Source organism: Sturnus vulgaris, chromosome 11 (assembly GCF_052056855.1).
Source record: "Sturnus vulgaris isolate bStuVul1 chromosome 11, bStuVul1.hap1, whole genome shotgun sequence".
NCBI classification, from domain to species: domain Eukaryota; kingdom Metazoa; phylum Chordata; class Aves; order Passeriformes; family Sturnidae; genus Sturnus; species Sturnus vulgaris.
The window spans coordinates 12843538-12869129 of record NC_142253.1 but is presented as its reverse complement, the minus strand read 5'-3'; the positions used below and the strand labels follow the sequence as shown (position 1 = coordinate 12869129).

Sequence of the window (25592 nt, the reverse complement as noted above, 5' to 3'; positions counted from 1 at the left end):
AAGCATGCAGTTGATGGGCTGGATTGAGAAATCAGGTGGGAATTTTTGCAAACTATTTTCAGAAATTGAGATGGATTACTTTATCCCCATGAAGTCCTACCAGAAAATGCTACAAAGCCATAAATGCATCAAGGACTTGAAAATGGAGCCTTTCAAGACTTGGGTCACACCTAGGAGCAAAGCAGAGGCATGGGCCTAAACTGGGTGACAAAGTTACACACACAAAATTTCAAAATGAAATTACAACCTTCAATTCTAGCACCGACCCAGCTTTGGAAATAGCAAACAAAACAGATATTTCTTAAAACAAGGTGTGAATGCTATCAATAATAATGTGGATTTCTTTTTACACTAAAATATGTAAAAAAGAAAAGAGGGATTTTTTACTCACTTTGTCCTAGGGTGACTTTATGATGCTTGTACCCCCAATTGTCTGTTCTGTTTGTGCTGGATGTTAAATTCTGCACCTTTGGGACTGGTTCTGAGAGTGAAGGGGGGAAAAAGAAGCACATTTTGTTTTCAGAAACTGACCCTGCTCCCCTACATCCTTCTTTGGACTGTGCTGGCTGCAGCAGGGACAGAAGGGAGAGAGCTCTCCTTTGCTTTTTAGTTAGTATTTTATTTTTTTTTTAGCTAGATGAGACAGAGAAGTTCCCTGGACTGTGGCTCTTCTTTTTCTTGGAACTGATCAGCCCTGCTCTGGACTGCAAACCCAGAAGAGCACCAGGAGCTGATAGAGACTGAGCGAGCTGGGCTGCAACCCACAACAAGGACTTGCTGGATTTGCCATCTCTTCAGAACAGCAAGAGGTTTTACTGTTCCATATCATCCATTTTTTATGCTGGTGAGTACTTTGCTTGTTAAATAAAGATGTTTTTCCCACTTTTCTCCAAGGAAATATTTTCCTAAACCAGTTGGAGGAGGGGCCTTTTCAAAGTTTCCTCCCAAATTTGCCTTAAACCAAGACACACTTGGATAGAAATGCAATGTAATTAAAAAACTTGAGATCTTCTTTCCAGCATACAATAGATTTAGGTACTCAGCCTAGCGATCTCCTTTCAACATTTTTAATTATTGTTATTATTTAATATTGAAATTTGAAAGAGAATTTCTTATTTTTGAAGAAGATTCAAAATAATTCCAACTGAATTTTTTTTTTCAAAAAACAAAAAGGGGCACTTGCTCCATCTTAGCCCCCACCTGGTAAATGAATAAATAAATAGTATTTTTATGTTTATGGCAAGTTGCCAATGCTTAAATTGTCCTCCTTGAGAGGCTGATAGAGCTGTTTAGTCACTAGCACTTTGTTTGAAAAACTGAATGAAAAGCAGGGAGGCTAAAAATGTCTTAGTTTACATTCACTAATACATAAGAGAAAAGAAAGAGTGATAATGGATACAGTGAGGGTAGCTATGCCTAAATACTTTAGAGTCAGTCTCCTTAAAAACAATGTAGGAGGGAAAAAAGAGTCTAAAAAATCTCATTGTTCTAATTGTTTTTCATGAGGCTAATTGTTTGGAAGTGACACTGGAGCTTCTCGAAAATGAACTTATTAAAATTTTAAAGAATTCAAAAATAAAGCATAATTTCTTTACTTCATCCAAATTTATTGTAAATTCTTTGCTTTCCTGTAAACAAGTCAGGATTTTCCCACTATGGGGGCTCTAGTTCACTCCATCTTTTCATTCCTCTTAAAGCTTCTGCATAATAAAAGTTGTTTAATGATAACAGGCCCTGGGACCCCCAGAAAGGAGCAGAAGGAAGAGCCTAGAGTAGAATGCTTGCTTCAGATTTGTTACTTATTCTGTGAAGCTACTCACATTCTTGAGCATACTGCAAATTTAAAATACCAAAAAGTTTTATATTTCTTATTTTAATTGCAATACAAATATTAGAAACAGATCATCATGGAGAGAAACTAAACCCTACTGAAAACAAGTTTGTTGGTTTCTTTTTAACTTTGACTGCAACTGAATATAAAGTTTTGTTATTTTCAAAATGTTTTGACATGTGTTGAATTAAAGCTGAAACAAAATTTCTAATGCAGTAAAACCTGGTCGGGAGATGAACTGAAAAATTTACCAGTTTGACATCATGGCAAGAAAGTCTGGCAATGCTACTTATTTTTTGAAGTCATTAAAAAGCTGGGAGATTGGTTTCTCACCTGATGTGCTGTGTGGAAATGCACCTTACCAGACCCATTTGTTCTCAATGTAATTTAAATGACATCCAGTGGATTTAAGCAGACACTAGAAGCAGTACTTAATTTTTAAAAGAATGCCATTCATCATTGTACATAATAAAAAATCAAATGAGATCAGAAGAAATCAAATCTGACCTTTCTTCAGTCCTACTTATATCCTAAAAATCTTCAGTATCTGCCAGAGCACTTGGGGGGGAATATCACCAAGAGATGATTTGTCCACTCTCCTTCAAAGCATTTAAAATTAAGAGACAGAAAGTTTCCTGTGAATTTTCATGTTCCTTATCTTCATTAGTACTTTACATCACCAAGGCTTACTTCCCATTGTGGCAAATACAGAAGTAAACTTGCTACGAGCAAATGTTAATTACAAGTTAATCACAAAGTACAAAGTGATCTGTGCAAGAAAGGCTCTTTGGCAGCAACTGTGAAAACTGAACCAAGGTATTTGAGAATTAATCTGCTGCTGAATGTGGTCCTACAAGTGCAGCTTTGGAAATGAAGATAAAAGAAGCTACTCTGGCAACCACAAATCACTTCAAATACCAAAAATAAAAAGAAAGACCAATAAATCATCGAAAAGGCAAATCAGAATCATAAGGAATGACAAGAAAAAAATCCTACAGAACTACTACCAAGGGTCAGATTAGGTCCTCTTATTCTGTGCCTTTCATTTTACAAGGACATGGGTGTATTTTGTCTCAAGAAGCAGAGCTACGTGAAGAACAATTTCTTGGATTTACATGACTTTTGAGATTTTAATTTAAATCAAGTACAAAGCTCAGTTTCAGCATCCCTTATTAGTAGCCAAGTTACAAAGACTAGCAAATTGGGAGCTAAAGCTGCTTTAGCAGTGATGCTTATCTGACTTCAACACATCTTTCTTCATGTTTCAATCAAAGAACAGCTGCTGTCATCCTCCTGAGAAAATAGTGAGAGCACAACACGGAGCCAGCCTAAAACCTGCTAACACAGGAGCCTTTGTGGAAATTTTTCCTCTGTTGTGGAAATAACTCATCTGCCCTTAAACTTCACATAGAGCAAAGCTTGGGACTGAGGTGAAAGGATGGAGGTATCTGGAACATTCTGTCAAAGCCTTGTGCTCCCTTTTCCAGAAGGACTGCTCAGATCCGAGACCTTGCCCTCCAGCTGCTGCACCTTGATCTCCAGATAAACACAAGGAGAGCCTGTCAGCAGCCAGCCTGTCAGAATGATCACAAACTACTAAATCCATCAGTGCCCCATCAAAAACCTTTAAGACAAAGCATGGTGTGTCTTAATATTGTCAATAATATTAGCAAAAATTTCTATTTTAAATAAACTATTAAACTGCTATTCAGTGTTTCTTTATTTTGACTGACAACAGTTTTGTGAGTTTTGGGACTTTTTAATAGGTGTAGAAATTAATTCTACTGTTCAGTGAATTACTTGGAAAAAGATTTAAACCCTAGTAGTTTCAGTAAAAATAATGTTCTAGATCGAATGTAAATTACCTTTAATGGTACGGCAGTGCATTGAGACATCATGTCCAGGAGAAAGGAGGGAATTTCTTGGACTTGCTACCTTTAACAAGGATCATCTATAGTTTTTTATTTGGTGCAGATGAGAAGAAAGTGAAAGTTTCATAAACATAACACTTCAATTGATCTAATTTTACTCTGTTTTTTATATGAATGAGATCTGTGTACTTTTTAAAACATAGTCACACATTTTCTTTAATACATGCAAAATATTAAAATCCTCAAAAGTTTTATAAAATTTACAACTAAGGAATGAATTAATTTTTGGAGGCTGAGTACCATTCTCCTCTCAAAGGATGATAGGGAAAATGAAAAGCGAAAATCCTTCTAGGATTTCACATCATTCCTATAATTTCCAGGAAATAACTGCTAATACATAAAATCTCTCAAGATTTAAACAACAAACCACAAGGACCAACATATCGACCTTCAACCTAAAATAACTTTTACTGTATATTGACCTTCCTCATATAGTTGTTTCTTCACCTCGATAAATAAAACAGAATATTGAGCACGCTGCATACTGTACCTCTGTTAACACAAGAAATTCCCATGAAGAAATGTGTGTAAGGAACACCTCAGACCTGGATGTGCCCACTTTGCCAGTTGCTAACCACTTTGGTAAGTAAAACTTCCTGCCAGTGTGAACAGCTCGATCCTTTGGGAGGCGAAGGTGGTGTGCTGTGCCTCCTGTCCCCGGCAGCACACGGCACGGTGTGACACGGTGACATGGAGCAGCACACACGTCTTCTGCTGAGCCCTGGCCACCAGCACCTGGCCCATGGCTCCTCAGGGATCCTTTAGAAGTCCTTCCTTCGTTCCCTGCCTCACAGAGGATGCTGCTGGTCGAGCTGCTCTCACAAAATAATAAACACTGCTTGACTACGCCTGCAAGGAACATGCAGCCCATAGAGCTCAAAATGCAAATTCAACGGGATGGGCACACGCCAGATGGATTTGCATTCATGTGGGTTCAGCTCAGGTATGAGTGATTGGAATGATTGACTCTGAAAGCTTCCAGTCACTCTGTGTAAATAAGGATGAATAAAAAAAGTTGGCACTGCTCAGTCCCTGAAAGAAGAGTCGAGTCAAGCCAACTGGCCAAAGGAATTTAGATCTGGACTTGAACATTTCAGGATAATAAAATAGTCCATTAAAAATATATCTTAATCACTAAAGAAAGAGCCATGGCATGCATTCTTTCAAACTCAAATCTTGATATATTTATTTTTCAATGCATGTCCAATGTTCAAGATTTCAGAAAATAAAATAATTAGAAAATTGCTAATCTAATTAGTACAATATATTTACAGCTTGGGCTTAGCGTGTGCTTGCAAACATAAAATAAACCAACAAAACATAGCATATATATCCAGGCAATTAATGAGTTTCCTTTGAAGTTGTTGTAAATAGGAAGCAAATGCAAATATGCCCTTATAGAACCATAAAAGTCATGCCAGAGGGCATAGCATAATTTTTGAAATATTGTTTTAAATAAGCAGATTGACCAGTTGATTAATTTCCAGTGATGACACTGCAGGTATCTTGGGGTTTTTCAGCTCAATGGCCATATTGTAATTTATTGAGTGCTAGATAACCTACCAGATTCCTACCTGGAAACTCAATAAACAGCACTGTCCTAACCACAAAACCAAAATAGCTGAGTTTATACTTTTAAGACTTCTGCACAACAAGCTGCCTTTTTACTAAGTGGCAAACCCTTGGGAAAACACTACAGACTGATCTGGAATCTGGTAGAGCTGATTTCTGCCAGGACATAAAGACAGCTTAAATTTGGTGAATCAAACCCACTCACAGTTTTTTAGCATTGGGAATTCTTTGATGGTGTATGGGCACTTTGGTCATGTTCTTTACCATCATACAGCTCTTACACCACAGTAATGCAAATAGTGCACAATTCTAAGAAAATCAGAAGAAAAGGGAAATTTAGTAGATGCCAAAAGGCAAAAAAGCAACTATCAAAAGAATATATAGCTTCTTACATAAGCACGAGATCCCTTCATCTGCTGTCAATGACACTTTTTAAAAACAACATTATAATAAATGTAAATGTACATGCCATAGTAATTTAAGGAAATCAATATTTTCAAATACAGACATAAAATTATGTGCACCAAACGTATTGATGCTTAACTTACATTTGATTCATTCTTTTCAATCTGCATGTGTGTACTGGCCTTTGCTTAGTAAAGGGGACAAAAAAGGATTTGGACATGTAAGCCTTGGTGCACTACATCATACTGCAACCCAGTTTCACGTTGAGATTTTTTTATGACATGTTAATTTTGTTTTAAAATGGAATTCTTTCTGCTAAACCTGTAAAGCTTTTGATTATTGACTCCAAGCACAGAGATTTCACATCGTAAAGTTATTTAAACTACGTGCACACCCGACACGTTAGTAAGTGCCAAATTCTTCCATTGTTTCCAAATTTTTGTCCTGCTTTGGATATCATACAAGCTGTCCTATACAATATAATGTTGCCTCTGCCAGAAATTGCTAAAGTGAGAACAAGTGTTCAAGACTCATTTCAGCAGTTGCCTTGGAAATTGGCAATAAGGATCCAAAATTCTTTCTCTACCACACACCCAAAGTTTTGAGTCATTCCTGATTTCATAGGAGTAAATTTATACTGTGCACTCTGTATTCACAGTTTCTTTCTCAAATCTCTTCTTCATGTTCCACAGGAAAACAGACAAACAGAAATTAAGATGCATCCACTTGTTTGGAGGGAGAACAGTAAGATGGATTCCTATGACTAAACCACAATTGGAGTGGATTTGAAAGTCTGCCAAGTAGCAGCTCTTGAGTGTCTTGGTAGAGTGAAGAGCCAGCAGACAAGGCCCTGGCTCTCAGAAATGAAAAGCAGAGTGTCAATGATGCTCCATCCACACTGAGGGAAAAAGTAATTTACCTTATCTTCTATACAACTTTCTACACCATTCCTGATTGCTCCTTAGCTCCTGAAAATTATTTAGCATTTGTTAAATCCTGTGAAGGCCTTTCAAACTTCTTATTCTACCAAGTGGAAAACAGAAGACAGGGTATTACTAACCTCACAAAATTAAGGGGTTTAATTCAAAAACTCATTAAGTAATCAAAGTGAATCTCTAATCTTATTATATAATATATTTTGTGTTCTATATCTAACTGTATTGTACATGTGTGTTTCTAAATCCATTATATATGTCCGAATTCTTCATCCATTAATGGACAATTCTTTAAAAAAAAAAATCAAAACCTAAATGCAGCCTGGCTATCTTAACGAATTTAGACATCTGACAAGAAAAATCAGGTAAGATGTTTTTTCCACTATAGTTTCAGTTAGATGTTAAAGAATATAAGAACAATTTTTTAGTCTTTCCTAAATGGACTAGAGCTTTTGCAAGAATTGACAAAAACCCACAATGAAAGAAGAAAAGTTCTCATTGCTCATGTGATATTGGTATCTCAAAAAAGCAAATAACAGCAGCTGAAACAAATAATATCAGTTACAGTACTATTGGTTTAATAGTTTGTTGTGGTTTTTTTACTTAAAATTTGACCTGTTCTTCAGCTACCCTTTTTCTATGCTTTGTTCTGTAAATGACTGAAGATCATTTAACTCACTGTGCCAATTATGACTGTTTCTTACTGCCTACATACTTTTTGTCATGCTTTGTTGTAGCAATGTAATCAATATAAATTGTCTAACACAATTGAAGAGACTCAGAAGATTTGTCTTTGGGCTGCCAAGATGCTGTGGATGCTACATCTCCACCCATCCCAAATCCCAGGCAGTTTATTTTGTATTAAAACTTCTGTGTAGTGCCTCACATAGGGTAGCAGACAGTTTATATGTGTTACTTATTATCTTTAACAATGAATAAAACAATTGTTTTCCATACGGAAAGTCAGTTTTCTAAAGGGGCTTTCACATTCATAGGCTGAAGTAATCACCAAAACAAAAGCTGCTTTAGCACAACGGAGACAAAAACAAAGGCAGAAGGAAAACCACCTCCTCCTTTGTGTTCTAAACATCACCTCCCTCTCTTTCCTGCTCTGAGGTTTCAGCTGTGTGCTGTTCTTTTTACATACCTGCAGAAGTAAACTACAAATTGTGGTAATTTGACTATTTGGGGAATGTAACCAAATTAATTAAAACAAACTATTAGAAAAGTTAAATTATGAAACAAGGAAACAGAAGCAAAAGTTAGATTATCTATTTTACATATGTTTCCTCAAGTTAATAACTGGATACCTAAGGCTGCAGTAGCCATGATTTTAATTGGAAGAAAACAAGTTGGATTTGGGGCAGAAATGCAGGCTATGAACTATAGCAACGCTGCAGTAAATAAATTGTACTTTCAAGTGAGATTATCCAAAGACAAGAGGGAAAAACATAAGAAAAGAAAAATAGGAGAAAATGAAAACAAAAGGAATTCAAAAGAATGATGGAGAAAATCCACCAAAGAATAACTTGAAAAGTTGAAAGAAATTACAACAATTTTTCTCTCAGTCCTTTATTGTTTTCTCCATATCCTAATTCTACCTCTAAAGCTCTTATAGCACACAGTTTACCTTCCCCTCTCATTGGACATAGCCCAAATTACCTGTTTTGCCATTCACCTTTTCACTCCATCTCAGAAGTTCAATCCTGCCAACACAAACTATGCCCTGCCCTAGTGCTAAAACGAAGCCAGCTCTCCAGCTCCTGCCTGCTGCAAACACACTCAGGACTGCAGGTCTATCATCAGTCACAACAACAATCACAGGTTTGGAGAGGGCTCTTTTCCTCAGTCTGCAGTCCCAGAAAGCCAATTCCCAAACAATTCCCAACCAAACTCTTCCTTCCACTCCCTTCTCACCAAGCCAAATCTCTCCTCCTCACTACTGGCAGTGGGAATGAAAAAACTGCAGAAGAAAGCCAGCATATTATTTAGCCAAAATTGCTAAATCTTGATCCAAGTACAACTGTATAGGTTTTTTGATGAGGTTTCAGTTCCTTTATAAGAGTGGCAAAACCAAAAAGAAATTATTCTATAAGGCAGGAAGAATATTATCTGTCACCTCATCATGCTTCATTTCAGTTCCTGGGAATAGCAGTGTCTTCCTGCAGTTCCTGCAATTTTAATTCAAGGATCACTACCTTATACAAGCTCTACTGTTGTCATAAGCATTGAAACATTTAGTAATTTTGCAGAATTAATTTTGCAGAATCCACACAACTCTTCAGGACATTAATTACCACGAGGTTTTAAAAGATCAGCTACTACCAGAATCTACCTCTTACTCTGTTACTGATATGGTGGTCCTAGCGACTAAACTAGGAAAATAAACCAAAAAGTCAAACACCAAAACCAAGCAAAAATCCCCGAACTAAAAAGGAGGACAATTTTTAAAAACTAAAATGTAGATTTAATATCATATTGTAACATAAATTAGAATGCATCCCATATTAAAAAAGCACCAGTTGTAATAAGATACTTGGATACTTCCTGTTCGTGGTTTAAAATCCTTTTTCCCCCCTCCGTTTTCATTCAGTATTTCAAAGCAGCATCTGGGTGAAACATGCTCTAAATATAGTGATTTATTTATTGCCTGCAACAATACTTGGCAATAGGAATATGCATGCAACAACCTCAGACAACACTTGCAAAGACACAGAAAAGCAAGCTCTTGTAAAAAACAATTTGTGTGCCGAGCAGCCGGGCAGGCAGCAACATGCATTTTGAATGACATGTCTAAGTTTCAACAGCAGCTTGCAGGAAACATTTACATTTGAAAAATCCCTACTTTGACCTCTTTTTCCCCAGTTTGCTTGCTGGCAGATAGGAGTACATGACAAATGAAGCTAATTGAAGTGGGCTGGATGCCAGAGTGCCTGGTAGAAGCGAGCACCTGATGGTGCTGCAGGTGAGAGGTCAGTGACACTGAACACCAGCAGGTGTAATAACAACCGCAGGCGTTCTGGAAAGGAAATGCGAACAAGAATCCAGCCCCGGGATATTCGGGATATTCGGGACAGAGCCGACCTGCTCGGGGCTGTGATTGGCAGCCAGGGCTGGGCTCGGGGACTGGTGATGCTTTGTCACAGCTCTATCGTGACATGGCTTTGAGCAGTGTGTCACAAAATATGGAGCTAAAATCGTGAAGCAGCATAAAACTGGGCACTGAAGAAGAAAGCAGTTTTTCTACAATTAAAAAAAAAACCAAACCCAAAGACACAGAATGAGTCTTTCTGATGCTCAGCACCTGTTTTTCCCTTGCCACAAAGCCTTTATCTGTCATCCTTTAAAAACTACACTGCTGCAAGTACCTGACCATCAGTCTTGGAAACACTTGACAAGAGAGTAACTTATTCTCACAAATTCTGCACACTCTACCCACCACTTCTGGGAAGAATGTGGAAAAACAATATGTAAATAACGTTTTCAACCAATGTTATTCCATCTTCCTAAATTACATTATTTCATCAAACACATCTCCTGCAGATTTGGAGGTTTTATATTCCAACGATTGGTTTTGATCTAAGGAAAAGTGAATGCTGATAAACAATATTTTACTTATATTGAAAGTTTGCTAAAATTGCATTATAATACCAATAGCAATGCAAATAATTTGGACCAACCACAATGCAGTCTTGCAACAAAGGCAATAACCAGTGCAGCTTTCATCGATTTTGGAGCTTTATTTTTGAGAATGCCACATCCACACTTGGTTTTTTGAATATTTGAATCTTCTTTGATTTTAGATTTATATATTCCATGTTATTTTAGAATCGGGCAATGTATCTCTGTCCATTTCAAAAATACCATCATGGTATTAAAAGAATGTAAGAGTTCTTGGGCAACAGGATAAATACTTTAATTAGTGTTTGCAGGATCCTAGTAAAAAACATCTGTGTCATATGTACACGTACATTTAATCTCACATGATAAAATTATGAAAATAAATACTGGGCTTTGTAATTAGCTGAGTGGTCTCTGAATGATGATATGAGGTCGATCCTGCTTGGTAGTGAAATAGTTGTTTTTATTTTCTTTCACATAAAAAAATATCTATACCACAATTAATTCTTAATACATTTTTTCCTAAGATGATGTTCCACCAGACAATTCAAGTGAGGCCACTTATAAAAAACCCTTATTGATGAGATTTTTTTCTATCATAACTGGAATAGAATACAGCAAAAGTGTTATAGTTAGATTTTGGTCATTGCATTCTGATTTATACTGCAAGAAGAGTCAAAATCATGAAAACGAGAACAGCATATCTGACATTCTCTCCAAAAGTTCTCGTGTAAAATCTTGTCCTCAAAAAGTCAGCAGGACAACTACAGAGTTTACTGACATCAATGTGTTGCTGTGTTGTAAATCTTTCAGGATGGTGGAAGCTCCATGTGCTACATTCTTCCTCTTCAACAAACATGTATTTGACACTTAATAAATAAAATATGATGAAACCATGAGAAAAAAAAAAGATTTCTAAACCCAGTATTATAGTTTCAGAAAAAAAAAAAGTTGAAACACCCACTGTCATTACTTTTGGAGCAAGAACAGTCTGTGGCTTTCAGATCTTCCAGCTGTTCGAGTCTGTTTCTGAGCAGCTTTTATGTATAAAACCATGTACCACCACACCCTGCGGGGCTCTTGCACCATACTCCAAATTCATGCTGCAGTTTTCACTATTAATGAATTTTTCCAAGTATAGAAAACACACACAAATGAAAAATATGTAACCACTTACATGTGGAAAGAGCTTTTTTTTTCTGAAAATAAAAATGCAGTTTCGTAAGGTGCTTAGCAATTCTTCCCTTAGAGAAGTTCCTATTCTAAGACAATTTAGTTGCACTTACATGCATCAGATCACATAAAACCATGAAAATGAGTGCACAAAGACAGCATTTGAAACACTTCTAACATCGGTTATTAACTGAAGTTTGCTTAATGGGTGCTAAGCAGATACTCAGCTCTGTCCCTCCACCCATTTAGGGGAGAATGTACTTATGTGTTAATCACCTGCTGGGTGGTGGTGGGGAATCTATCCTCTGATCAAAGGGAGACGTACTGGTTTTACTTTACATCCTGTCTCTCTCACTCTCAACTGGCCCATAGCTGGAGGGATTCATTTCAGGATTTTTCTTTATTCCAAGTATTCTGTTACTGGCTGCATACCACCACTCAAGGCATCAGGGCTAAAACCAAACACTCTTTGTGGTACACCCATATGACAAACTTCAAAATGGAAACAATATTTAAGTTAAACCTGGAAGATCAAGTTTGCTGAAACCCTGCAACGCGTGAAGCTTTTGAACACTTCAGCATCAGAGCAAAGTTTGACAGACAGACTCAAGGAGAGAATCAGAACATTTAAACCTATCAATCCTCAAGGCAAAACAGAGCACCTTGATAAAAGTACAGTTGACAGTCCTCATTTTGTCTTGGTGCTAACAGCAGGCAAAGAAAGCCAGAGAGCTCATGGCTTTTTCTCTGTACTGTACCTTTTCTCTGTAACTAAGGTAGGGCTTTCTCACTCAGTTGTTCAAAGTAATTTTTGGAGCTACACTGCTTTTAAGAGGGAAAGTCAGGGTATTTTTCTTCTGAAGGATCACTTCCAGATAAAACTTTTCAAACTTCCTTCAAGCAGTAAGACTGTATCTGTGGAGGATTCACATATAAGTACAGTAGTTTTCATACTAAGACCTCTCTTTCCCACAAAGCCAAAATAAAAGGTATCCTAAGACACTGCAATTTCTTAACAAGTTGTCTTCACATCTTCTAATTAAAAATTAGAAAACTTATTAAGTAAAAGAGAAAAATTTTAAAAAAAAGGGAATTAGCACACTGAGCTCTTTTCTCACAATCAGTTGCAGGCTTTTTTGGTTGACAGGTTCAATTCTAAGAACTATTATTACTAGCAGATAATTTTGAAGATTACTTGTTTTCCTAAAAATGAAGAGCCATTCTAGTTCTAAACATGCTTCCACCTATTAATTACACAATGGAAATAGATTATATGCCTCAAGGTGAAGAGATTTGCACACTGCTTATAAAATAACTCATTTCAATTATAAAACAGTTAACAATACAACCGTTTCTTATTAAACTTTCTGCTACTGACTTTAGAAATTAAGCAAATTTACAAATGGAGAATAAGATCTTTTAGAAGATGAACTGTGTAATAGATGGATTAAAAACTGAATGTGGTTTGGTAAAGAAATCTGGCGAAGAAAAGCAGCTAGCAAATTTCAAGCAGTTTTACAAGTTTTAAAAAAAATGTCCTATCATTCATAAATACTTTACAAATGAATGCTTCAGGATCTACATAATTTCCTCAACAATTTTGTGAATTTCAGACATAGTATGAGTGTGGATAAGTTAAATAGGGTGGATAAGGAGTTATGTTTTCATTAAATCTAACCACAGATTTATATCACAGCTGCAACATAGAGGAAAGCACACAAGAGAATTTAAAAACTTGGTAAAAACACTTCTATCAGCATTATAACATTGAAGGTAAGAAACCTTTATCATTTTTTCCCCTGCAATTAATTTAAGTAAGGATATAATACTCAATTACTTTAAAAAAAATAAGGCAATCTTAGAGCATTTTCAATGCAAAAGGTTTGAACACAATTCAATCAGAACGTTGGAATCTGTTATTACTTACACAGGTATAAATTCCAATTGGTCTGTAGAACCAAAGCCTCTAACTGCCATAATCAAAATCATCCTAGCTAACAGAATCCCTAAATCATTAAAAACTTACCTCAGTGTTTACGTTTGACTCTCACCGTATTCTTAGAGCTAAAATGAATCCTCATGGAAAGCTCACAAGCAGGCCAGGTCAGCAGATGTAAGACACAGCACAAAGAATGTGACTGTGCTGCTTTGATGGCTCCAGAAAACTCACATTTAGGCCTCAGCCACATTGGGAACAGTAGCCATTTATAAGCTTCCAGCTTTGTTTGAGATTTATCACCTAATTTCAAGGTCCTAGAACCATGTGTGACAAAATTAATCATATTATTAATATAACTGACTCAGAAAAAGCATGTTGCAAGATCTATCAAAAAATCCTAACCGAAAAAAATATTTAGAAGAACTTGTTTTCCTAAAACGTGACACAGATTTACTCTCCAAAATATAGCTCCATGGAAAATATCATTTATTACTAATCCCCATGCTTGCATCTGGTAAAAATATGTCTATCTGCAAAATGAACAAAGAGATTCTGATTCTGATTAGTTAAACAAGAAAACTGCACTGGATAAATTTAAATTATTTTAATAACCTGATTACCTAAATTGGTGCTATAGCCTTTGAAGATAAAGTGATTTCAGGAAGGATCGTTTTGTTTTAAACTCATGGATATAATTCTCTTCCAGACTAAGGTTTTCCACGTGGAGATGTCAGTGCCACTGGCTGCACTGGGTGTTATCTCTGCTCCTCCTGCTCCCTTATCCACACCAGGCAAGGACACCCAGGCTGTCCTGATGAATGGGCACTCAGCACTGCCCATGCTAACCTGGCTCAGCTGGCTTGAAGTTGATAAAGAATTGATTTCTTCTGCTGATGGATCTGGGGGGCTGCAATCTCAGCAGAAACATCCTCGGCTGGCACAGCTGCACCTCTTGGGCTGGGGACAGATTTCCTCATCCATTCAGGTGTGCTGTGGAAGGAATCCAGCTTCTCATCCCTCTCCCCTTGAGTTTATGACCTCTTCAAACCTCACACTAACGCTGTTCAAGTGAGTAGTTTGCTCATTTTAGTAAAAAAGGTCTGGTTTAAAGTAAAACTACTACATAAAGTGTTTAACTAGCTTGGCTGACTTTGGTAAAACTCAGAGCCAAGCTGAAGAAGAGCTCATGGTCTGGCCAGCCAGATGTGCTGAAAGGCTCCTGGAGGGAACCAGTGAAATCATCACAGCTCTTCTGGAAAACCAACCTATACATATTTTCAGTGGTTAATTGTGTGTAAAGCAAAGATCAAAACAGAAACAAAATGAAACAGCAAGGCTCTGCCCTTTCTGACATGCAGGGACACTCCATCACCACTGGAAATGAGCAATAAGCCCAGAAGATTTTTTGAACAAATAAGAATATTGATGCCAAAACAGATGACTAATTAGAGAGGGACAGTACAGTGAAATCAGAAATATTAACAGGCATTTCTTATTTCTAATTCTTTACATTAGTATTTATTACTAGATCAAAAGTATACAAATAGCTTAATATTGTCAAAAAAATGTCAAGATGCGAATACTGAACTTAATTAAAACACAAGAACCAGCATTCTTGTTAAATTCCTGCATTTTTAATCTCTGTTGAAGAATTATTTATGAATTATCATGCTTCAGCCACTGATTTGAGGTTCATACTCAAGACAATCCCATCCTGCCCACCACCTTTACTCTGTCAGAAGAAGGGAAATATTCAAGGATGCCTGCTGGAACAGCCAAATGCTTTTATTTGTTTCTTTGCACCTACACCTCCCTCAGTTCAGCCTAGGCACCATTCCCTGAATATGTGTTTCCATTATTCAAGGTGTGTGATCTGAAAACCTGCTTCCATACAAAACCAGTGCCAGAGGAGCAGAAAGCAGCACAGAGAGTGTGGATGTGACTCCAAACTGGCTGCAGGCTTGTGCCTGCTGGGACTGACTATCTCTGACAGCAGTCATCACCTCTCAGAGCTTTTCCTTGAGAAAACCAAGAGACAAATGCAATGACAACTGGTATTTCATTGATGTTAAGTAGCACAGGAAGGTTTTCTTACTTTTTTTTTTCTTATTTTTAAAGTGGCATTATAGTATTGTAACTAATACAATATTAAAAATAGGTATTAGAAGATTTTAATTAGGTATAAACTTTCTATCCTTTGATGAACATTTTCTCCTGTATTTTTTCATAACATTCCCAGAACAATTTATATAAATCTAGTTTATTCAAAATTGGGCTTTTTCATCTTTTAGGGTTCAGTTATAAAATCTTACATTCAAAAGTTTGTAATATGACCTTTGATTAGGTCAGGAGGTACTTTTGCTTCCAAACCAGGACCTTCCAATCAGAATGATCTGCAGGCAGTCCCACATTAACATACCCTAATATTCACTAATTTCATACATTCACATGCTAATTTGTAGAAGTGAAATCCACTACAATGCAATTCATCACTGAATTCATTCTTTAGAGCAAATGTTTGCTTTTTTCCAAGATGTCACCTTAGCTTCAGATTTTAAATAAAAGCTAGATTATTTTATTACTAGTATGAAATCATTAATTAACTACTCCAGTGTACAGCAACTATGGCATTTCAAAGCAAAGACGAAAGCTGTGAAAACACACACAGTCTTTTCTCACTTTCTACAGTGTTTAAAACTGCTCTGGTATGTTATTTATTTTTACTCTGGAGGATTATAAAAGAGCATGACTGATGATGATAGTAGGTCCTGTGATTGTTGCCTTCAGACTGACTACATCAAAAACTTTAAATTTTAGTTCATCAACTACATTTTCCCTTTTTTTGTACACCTTCTGCACCTTTAGTGAAAAATCTGAGGCCAAAGTTCAGGCAGAATGGCCTGACTCACACAGCTAAAATGCAGCTAAAACAAGATTGAATTTATATAATTCATTTCTACAGCTACACAGGAGGGTGATTTGGTGCCTCATAAATGGAATGTTTAAGATTAGATAAAAGCCTGTCAAAGACCATCTAGCTCATGGAAATAATTTTGAGAATACATTTGAGTATATGCACAGGTGATTTTCTACAACGAATAGAACAATCAAAAAGAAGAAACTGCTTGGAGTAAAAACTGAACAGTAATGTCATAAATAACAGGGCTTTCATTAACTCTAACAGGCCCTGGGTTTCAACTTCCTGCCTTAACTCCCGTGTCAAGTGATTGACATATTGCCAGTATATAGTCAATAAAAATAACCAAATACATACAGCTAAACAAATTCCTACTTTTAATGAAAACCCTCTGTCTTCAGCAGTGAGTAATTAATACCTAAAAATACTAGCAGTAGTAATGAAATCTTTAAGAATAAAAGAAAGGTAACTTTTTAACTAATATAAAATGTCCCAATGAAAATAAAAGCTACGAATGTCTTCCATTAAGAATAAAAGTATTTTCACAGGAATAAAGACTAGTCACAAATCTGTCCATGGTTTGGAAAACAAACTTTGCTTGGGAGGTTTCTCCTTTTGTTTAGTAAAAACTAAGTTACAGTAAAACAACAATCATGCCTAAAAATGCACAAATCCAAAATGCCCTTGGGCTCCAGTCAGTGTAGCAACAACCATTTATCTAATTAAGCATAGAGCTGGTATTCAATGAGAAAATTAAAATGAACACTGCAAACTGTCATGCTCCTTATTTTTCCTTTGCCTTGCTTGCTACTGATGCTCATTTCAAAGTTAGCATGTTTTTTCCAAAACAGGCCAAACAAAAAGAAAAATAAATGATTTACAAAAGTCATAACTTGAAATAATGAAAACAAAAAACAGAACAATAGCTAATAGTTAATGTCTTTAAACATATCCTTATATAGCAACATGACCAAATTCTTGTTGTGCTTTGTACTGCTCTTAGCAAGCACATCTTGAAAGAGAACTGCTCACCACATCTCAGCAAAGACAAATCTAGGCACCACATTTGTTTTATGAACAGCCTTCTCCTCCTCCTCCCTGAAGCACATGAAACACATCCAATAGCTCGAAGTGAACAGTGAATATTTGCCTGAGCAATATTCTTTCATCCATGTTGCAGACAATTTCTGTTTTGAAGTTTTTAACTGAATGGCACCGATCCTTGTGAAGAATGCCTGCACACTGTCTACCAAGGCCAAATTTTAAATTTACAGACTTTGTGGGCTGCTCCTAAACCCAAATTTAGCAGTCAAGCTTTATGATCCCTTTTTTTTAGACACCAGCTGCTGCCAGGCACAGGCTTCAGTCGCTCTTTGTTTCACGTGTGAAGGTAACTCTGTTCTGAGGATGGAACAGACAATAAATTTGTCCAAACATTCATTCCTCAGCATCTTTTCAAACATCTCATCTACTTCACTTCTGACACAGAACCAAGTCTACAGTAGTGTACAAACAAAATACTGTACAAGCAGGTTTTGTGCTGAGCTCTCTGTCACACACATGGGCAGCTTGTGGCAAAGTCTGAACTGCTTTTCCAGTGTCTGCTGCACTTCAGTGGCTGGAACTGGAGAGGGAAAACAAGGACTTGTGTTCTACCTGCACTCCTCAGCTGTGCCACAAAACATTATCTGAGGGTTACATGGCTCCAGTTGCCCATGACAGATTGCTATATAGGCTCAATTCTTAAAACTTATCATCACCTCCTGATTTTCTTTCTTTTTTTCCTGTGTAAGGGTGAGGAGAGGGGAAGAGATCCTGTTTGTAACAAGACTCGAGCACTGCAGCTACACTGGCTATTAAATGGGATGGCCAGTGAGATCTCCCTGAACACCTTGGCAGCTCCTTAAGGATAAATAACTCTAACAGCTCTCTATAACCTCACAGCACTTTCTCATCCTGCCACTTTGCATCTCCACCAGCATTTCAGGTCACTCCTGTGTAGCAGTTGAGCACTGAAGTGGTAAAGTTTACAGGAACTTCGCTTATTTTTAATTAACTATGTTTTAAATATAGAGGACCAGCCTGCATGATCTTCACTGAGGCAGAGTCCCAATTCATGGCCTCTTGAAAAGCTTTGATTGCATAAATGAATCATAACAATTGGTCATGGAACAAAACAAGACCAGAAGTTAAATGTTTTGGTATACCAGACCCTTTTTTCTTTGGTAGGAGAAAAAAATCCTGTTCAAGAAAAGTCAACTACAATTCAAAAGCATATAATCTATATTACACTGCTTTAATAAAGAAATATGCCATAAGGCTCTTGTCAGCCAGCTTTCAAAATCATTATATTCTTTATGCACAAGTTCTCTTAAACCAAATCAAATATGGTTGTGAGTCTCTAAAAGAGCAAAAATTTGTTTCCAAGGGTTACAATGGAAATGCATTCATAGTTTAAATAACTTAAACTATATAACTACAAATTATGACTAATATACAAAGTACAAAATAGTAAGGTGAAGTTTTTTTCTAGAAACCCACATTCTTGCAATTAAAATACTTTTAAAATTAAATTGTTTCTATTCTGTTTTCCTCTCCAACATAAAATATATTCCTCATGTTGATTTTCATTGGGTCTCTTGTTTTCTTCATGTTCACAATTAGCTTTTGGTAGATGTCTGCAGTAACAAAACAAATACATAGAAGCTTTTCTAAATAAGATGGATATACAACCAGTTTAATTTTATTTATGTTGTGTTTTAATATGCACTCAGTTGACTGAGAGATTTGATTTCCCTCAGCCACACTACTTGTTATGAAAATCAGCAGTGTGAGAGGTAGAACAGTAAAATGCCAAAAGCAATACAATGTGTGGAAGCTTTAATGAGACATTAATCTTTGCTTATGTGAGTAGATTTTGCTCCTCTGAACAGGCCCATTGTAGTAAATAAAATTGTTCCTGTAAGAAGTAGTGAGCAACATTTTCTACAAGCAATCCACCAAAGCCTGGTGTCTTCAGCAGTGTTGAGACCACGGTGATTCTGAGCCACAAATTACCCACAGCTTCAAAGGCAAACCCCAAACAAGTGGATATGCATCAACCAATACCTGACACACCATGACAGTACAGTACTTACTCATCATTTGAGAGACAAATAATACAAGCTGCACTTTGTACTCTCGAATATCACAGGCAAATTATTGTATGGATGTTACTCCATGATAATATTTCAGAGAAACAGCATGTACTGCACAGATAGATTATATTTCCCTTATTAATCATCTGCTACTTGTTTTAAAATTTCACTAAAACATTTCAGCTTTAGAGGTAGACTCATGTTTTTCCATGCATATCATAAATTCTATTCCAATAAAACTGCATGCTTAATCTGTGGCAAAATTTAAGTATCAAACTTTCATACACATTCTGCAAAGGTATTAAAGATATTACAGTGCTCATACAGGGATTATAAAGATGATACAGCAAATTAATACTACTTTAAAGAACTGACTTACTTACTGAAAAAAAAAAGAAAATTGTTTAGACAGATACAAATAGATGTCTTTTAAAGTTCTGTACCCACCTACACCTTCAGCCACAATAAGTTATGAAAAAAACTAAACCACTAGACCATTAAACCATTAGACAGAGTTTCTCATTTTTCACTGCATATGAGAAAACATCCTTAGAGCATTCACAAACACACTTGTCAAGAAACACACAGCTCCATGCAGTGTAAAAGAGAATATAACAATTAGACTGCAGCTTGAAAAAGAGATAAAGAGAGATTCTCACCCCTCAAAACAAAACTGGAACTTTGGTTTACAGGAGTGGCTATGCCCATATACCCTCCTCATCATCCTGTGTGCCAGACATGAGGAGATGCACAGAGAAGGTGTTGGCATTGGAAAGAAAGAAAGAAAAAAAGAAAGGTTAGTTACTTTGGTGCATATAAAAGACAAATTTCTTGACTGTTAACAACGTGACTTTTTTTTTTTTTTAATGTAAGCCAGTGAACACAACTGAACAAGCTTGTGTTCCACATACAAGAATCTGCATCTATAGCAACCAGAAAAACAACAACAGTCATGTAAATTTTTTTCCAACCAGTTAAAATCGTGTGTAGGAAGATGATTATAAGATTAAATATTAAAAGATTATCTATTTTTTAATTGCACGCAATTCAAACCAACATTGGCAGCAATGAAAAGGTCAAAACTTTAAGAAAGCAAAAAAATTAATCAAATTGTCTTACATTTCGTTAAAAGATACAAAAGTGCTGAATACGCCAAAAAATTATCATTAGCAAAGTAAAAGTTCACTTTTCCAATGTGCTATCAATTAAATTTATCTGTTCAACAGATGTTAAACACTGCACATTTTTGGATATTATTAAATAGTTCTTCCCCTTTTTTTCCATTTTTGAACCATTAAGTTTATAAATAACATTAATGACAAATACAAAAATTCGTAACAATTTATTGAAATTGTTTTTAAAAGGGATTAATATATGGCAGATAACATGAAAGCAGAAAGTCTCTCTTCACATTTATTATAAACTTGAAATTAATAATTAAGATAAATTTTAATTTTAATAAAATTTTAAAAATTAACATGAACTAAACCAGGAGATTGAAATATTCTTCCCCAGATAAGACTGCAATTTCACAATGACTCTTTACCCATACACACAGAGATGTGCATGTGCACAGCTATCTCTAGATCCAGTTCTACTGTGCCCAATGATGTGATACTCAGCTTCTAGAACTTAGAGGTGCACAGCACAGTGTTTTTCATTTAACTCAGCATTTCAAAAGCCAATAAAACAATATCATTTTAGATGTCCTTAAAATTCACCCTTTAATATCTTAGAAACACTAAAAACTCCATTCTATAATTTCAAAACCTTGAAAATTAGCTGGTGTAACATATTGCTGGCACTTAATTAAATCTAAAAATTTAATAAAATGAATGGTAATTAATTGTGATTGAAATGGACAGGAATTTTAGCCTGAAAATATACACTGCTAGTATCACTACTGTTCCTAGCCCATTCTTGGAATAAAAAAGCTCCCAGATGTCAACTGTTATTAAAAACCAGATGTTAAGATAGATGTCTTGCATGTTGCTGAATTAAGTAAAGAAATCTGACAGTCCACTATAAACTTAGCTATCATTTAACACAGAAGAAATGTGGGTAAATTTTTTATAGTTAACTTGGAACACATCTGAGTTATAAGGTCCACACAAATACACCACAAAGCAAAGGCAGAGTAGGGCCTGAATATCCTTATTTATTTTTGAAACAAAGGCACAGGTTCTGTAAAACTTCCAATGAACTGGGTTTGCCTCACTGAAAACACAATTTATTCCCTCTGAATTCTGCAGGAGCCACTCCTGGTCAGGCCCATGACTGCTAATGGAACTGACTTTCAAGTTGACAAGAGTTTTTGCCAGGGTAAAGGTTGAAGAAAGAATGAAGGATTTCTTTTCCACTGAGTAGTTTGATCCTATTTCACTAACATAATGTGTTAGGTTAATCTTTGGTGATATCCTTAAAAACAGCAAGAAATCAACAAAATGGGCAATGCCAGAGGTTTCCAAGTGACTCTTCCCCTAACTACACAGGGTATTGCAATTCTTCAAACAGGCAGATGTTCATTTTTACTTCAAATATTTGTGCAATCTCCTTTTGGCAGAATTCTAGAAGAATTAAAAAAATCACATATTTTCAAATATTTGTAAAGAGTTTTATAAGAAATTAAAGACAAATATAGTTTGACACTGATCCTGATATATAAAAGCAATAAATTAAAAGCTGGAGCTCAGTTAACATCAATCAACGTGGCATTGTTGAGTATCAGTCCTGTCAAAATAACTTTCTATCTTTTCCAATTACAGAGGGACTCTTTGATAAGATAAGTGCTTTGAAATAATATGCTGAGATTTCTCTAAGGCATTTGATTATGTGCCACACGACAGAGTCAGAACAATTAGTTCTGTACTGAATGAATGTTTGCTGGAGAAGGAAGGGAACCCATAGATATTTTTCTCATCCCAAACTTGTTCCATTATTCACAAGATCTGAAAAAAAAAGCCTGACAAAGTCTTCTTGGAAAAGTGAACAGGTTTGGAATATCTGAATAAATGTTATCAGACACATACACACATGCCTGAAATCATGAATCCATGATCAAAATTGGAAAACATAGGGCAGGCTTAGAAGAAAGGGAACTGCTTCTGAAATCAAGGATATCAAAAAGATCTTTAGAGGTCATGGTGGAAATGAACGTGGTACAATGTTGGATTCACCAAGACAAATACAGGCAGAGAAAGAAAACTCAGAACTTTTGCTGTATCTCTATACAGTAGCATGAGACCATTAAGAGAATTACACATCTGGTGCTCATGTCACACTCTTGTGAATATTTGAAAGACTGTAACCAGATCAGGAAACAGCTAGAAAATGATTGAAAAATAAACTTGGCAGTGAGAAACAAGAGACTCAACCTAAATGATCCCTCAGAAAACATTAAAAGATTTTCTGATCATTATTAACTAACATAGAGAAAAGGAGACAGATCATTTCTCTAATAAAAAACATCTAGATAGAGATTTAGAGAATGTAGTTACACTGCAAATACAGAATGTATTTTTCAGTAACTCATCATTTCTGGATGATTTGAAGATTTCATATCAAGTCTTAGACATTTTGTAAAAGACACAGTCAATTATATTCAGGATAATTTTAAAATTTATAGATTTTATGAAGAAGTTATTGAGTAGTCCAGATTATGATCACAGTCCACTTAGCCTTCAATATCTACAATTAATAAAAATCTTCTTCCATGATTTTTTCCTCACATCTGTTTCAATGAGAATGTGTGTGCCTTGAACCATCTTATCCTGTACACAAAAAGTTTATTACATATTTTCCAATTTTTTGAATTGCAATTTCATAAAATTAGACAGTGTTCTGTTTTGACATAAAACTTAATAAAAATTATTTTTAAAACCCAAAAAACCAAACAATAATATCACTGCATTTTAAACTTTTAATACTAAGAGCAATCTCAAAACCACTCTCAACTGGTGTAAATCCTAACTTACAGTTACAAATTTTTCTGTATGGATAAGAACAAGTACCCAAAAGCACTGAATAAAAAGCACATAAGAATCAGGATTTTAATTTTTATAGGTTCCATTAATAAAATATTGTATCAAGAAGCTAAGATTTGGTGCCTCAGTGCAAACAGATAATGGAGGCAATACAGAATTCTTCACTGAAGTTCTGAGACAAATGAAATTCACTACTTTATTTTGCATTCTTCACACACAGTAAAGCAAAATAAAAGCTGCAGTTATGCCTTATCATTTATTAATATTGGAACAGAGGATTCCAGAAGTATGCTTAGTTTTTCATATCAGTGTGTATCCTACAGAATCATTAATCTATGGCTCTTTCAAACAATAAACTACAATCATGCAATTTGTCATTAATGCTTGTGTACATTAACTGCTTTTTAAACTTGGATCTTTCATTGGTTTATAAGGTCAAGAATAGCAATTCAATGACAAAAACTGCAAAGCAGTTACTGACAAGCAAGACAGGAAAATACCCAAAATTTGAGAGAGACCATTTGACTTGTGAAATTAGTATATACATTTGTTATAAAATTGTTATCAATTCAGAGTGTTTAAAATGCCTTGAATTTTTAGGACACACATCCCAGTATCCAATTTGGACCTGTATTTATAGTAAAATGAAATCTCAAATCCTATTAAGGCCTTTTACAAATCATTGATTTTATTTCATACTTTTGCTAATTCTTTTTTTTATTATTTCTCTGCTACTATTTACCATAATTGCTTCTATCTTAAAAGGAAGTGTCTGCTGTCACTAAACATGATTTACTGCTCTGATCCAATTGCCACAAAACCTCATATATGTCTTCAAAGTATCAAAATTAGGAACTTTAAAAATAGTGCTTGGAAAACACTACACACAGATGCAGAAGGCTTGTATAGAGATATTTTCTGTTTTGTTATTGGAATATATCTCAATGCAAGCTTTGCAGGCAGATTTCTCAGCCATTAATTCTCTCAGCAGTAAATTTGAGACAGTGGCCTTCAGGTAACAGGGGCTACCTTACACAGCAGGTTAGAAACAAAGGAGAACTCTAATCATGGTCTACACAATTAGGTCTATCTACACAATTTTAATAATCAGATGCCAGAAATTATCAGCCCAGACATAGCCATTCTGCCTGAAGCATATTCTTGATTACTGGTGAACATGGAGATAATAAATATTTAGCAGAGTTTTCCAACAGCAACAGATCTACAGCCACTACAATGGTCCTGAGAATCCCCTCTGTACAATACACCTGTCTTAGGGGGTATTCTGAATTTATTTCACCCAAAACTGCATTCCCTATGGCAATTTCACAGTGTTGGAGGACCTCCTGGAATGTATCTTCCATTTAAGTTGAATCGAACAGGAATCTGGGGTGCTCAATCCAACACCACATCTGTATATGAACCATATGGAAGAAGTGGGACTGACCAGGAGGATTTGATTCAAATCTGCATTCTTGATCAGAACTAAAACCTTAATGTAAATGCACTTAAAGACTGCAAAAGTCTTCATTACTATGTGGCCATCTCATGAAAATACGTGTATAAAATTCGGTTACAGTAAATCCCCCGCACTCCTGTGACATGCAAGTATCTTTATAAAATCTATTCTTAAAAAAAAGTCCTGATCTCCTTTTAGCTTTTGCAATACAGGCAACATTAAAAACTTGATGAGTTAAACTTTTCTGGCTCTCTTCCCACAATAGGAGGCCCCTCCTGACAAGGCTCATCACATTTCTCTTTCATGTGCTGCATGCTAAGAATTAATGTCTTAACTTGGGTTAAATAAATCTAGCGATAACCTGCTCATCTCTGCAACCAACTTTCTGATGACTGATTTACACAGCTCTCCTTATTATCTACGGCTACTAATGGGTCATTAAACGTGTAACTGCTGGCTCTGAACTCTGAAATTGTCCTACTTACAGCAAATACTTACATTTACAAATACTAATTTCCCCTTTCTACAAAGAAATCTACCTGCTAAGCAATGACATTTCTTTCAAATCAAGAACTTGGTCTAAAATCAGAATCTTCCAGAGCTTTTCAGAGAGACTTTCATCTGCTGCTCCATTTCTAGGAGCAAACATAGCTGAGGAATAATCACACAAACTCTCCACGCACTGAACA

General features: G+C 35.8%; 1 protein-coding gene across 17 annotated transcripts in view; it reads right to left on the bottom strand.

The window, feature by feature from the left end:
* ERC2 (ELKS/RAB6-interacting/CAST family member 2) overlaps window positions 1–25592 on the bottom strand; it is a 407597-nt gene that overhangs the window by 90159 nt on the left and 291846 nt on the right. For all 17 annotated transcript variants that reach the window (XR_015806058.1, XR_015806060.1, XR_015806062.1 and 14 more), the window contains one exon: window positions 20121–20186. Coding sequence is in view for 1 of the 17 variants with exons in the window: in XM_088171529.1 (XP_088027655.1) it covers window positions 20160–20186 (27 nt within the window). In the remaining 16 variants the exon portion in view is untranslated. The remainder of the gene's footprint in view (window positions 1–20120; window positions 20187–25592) is intronic.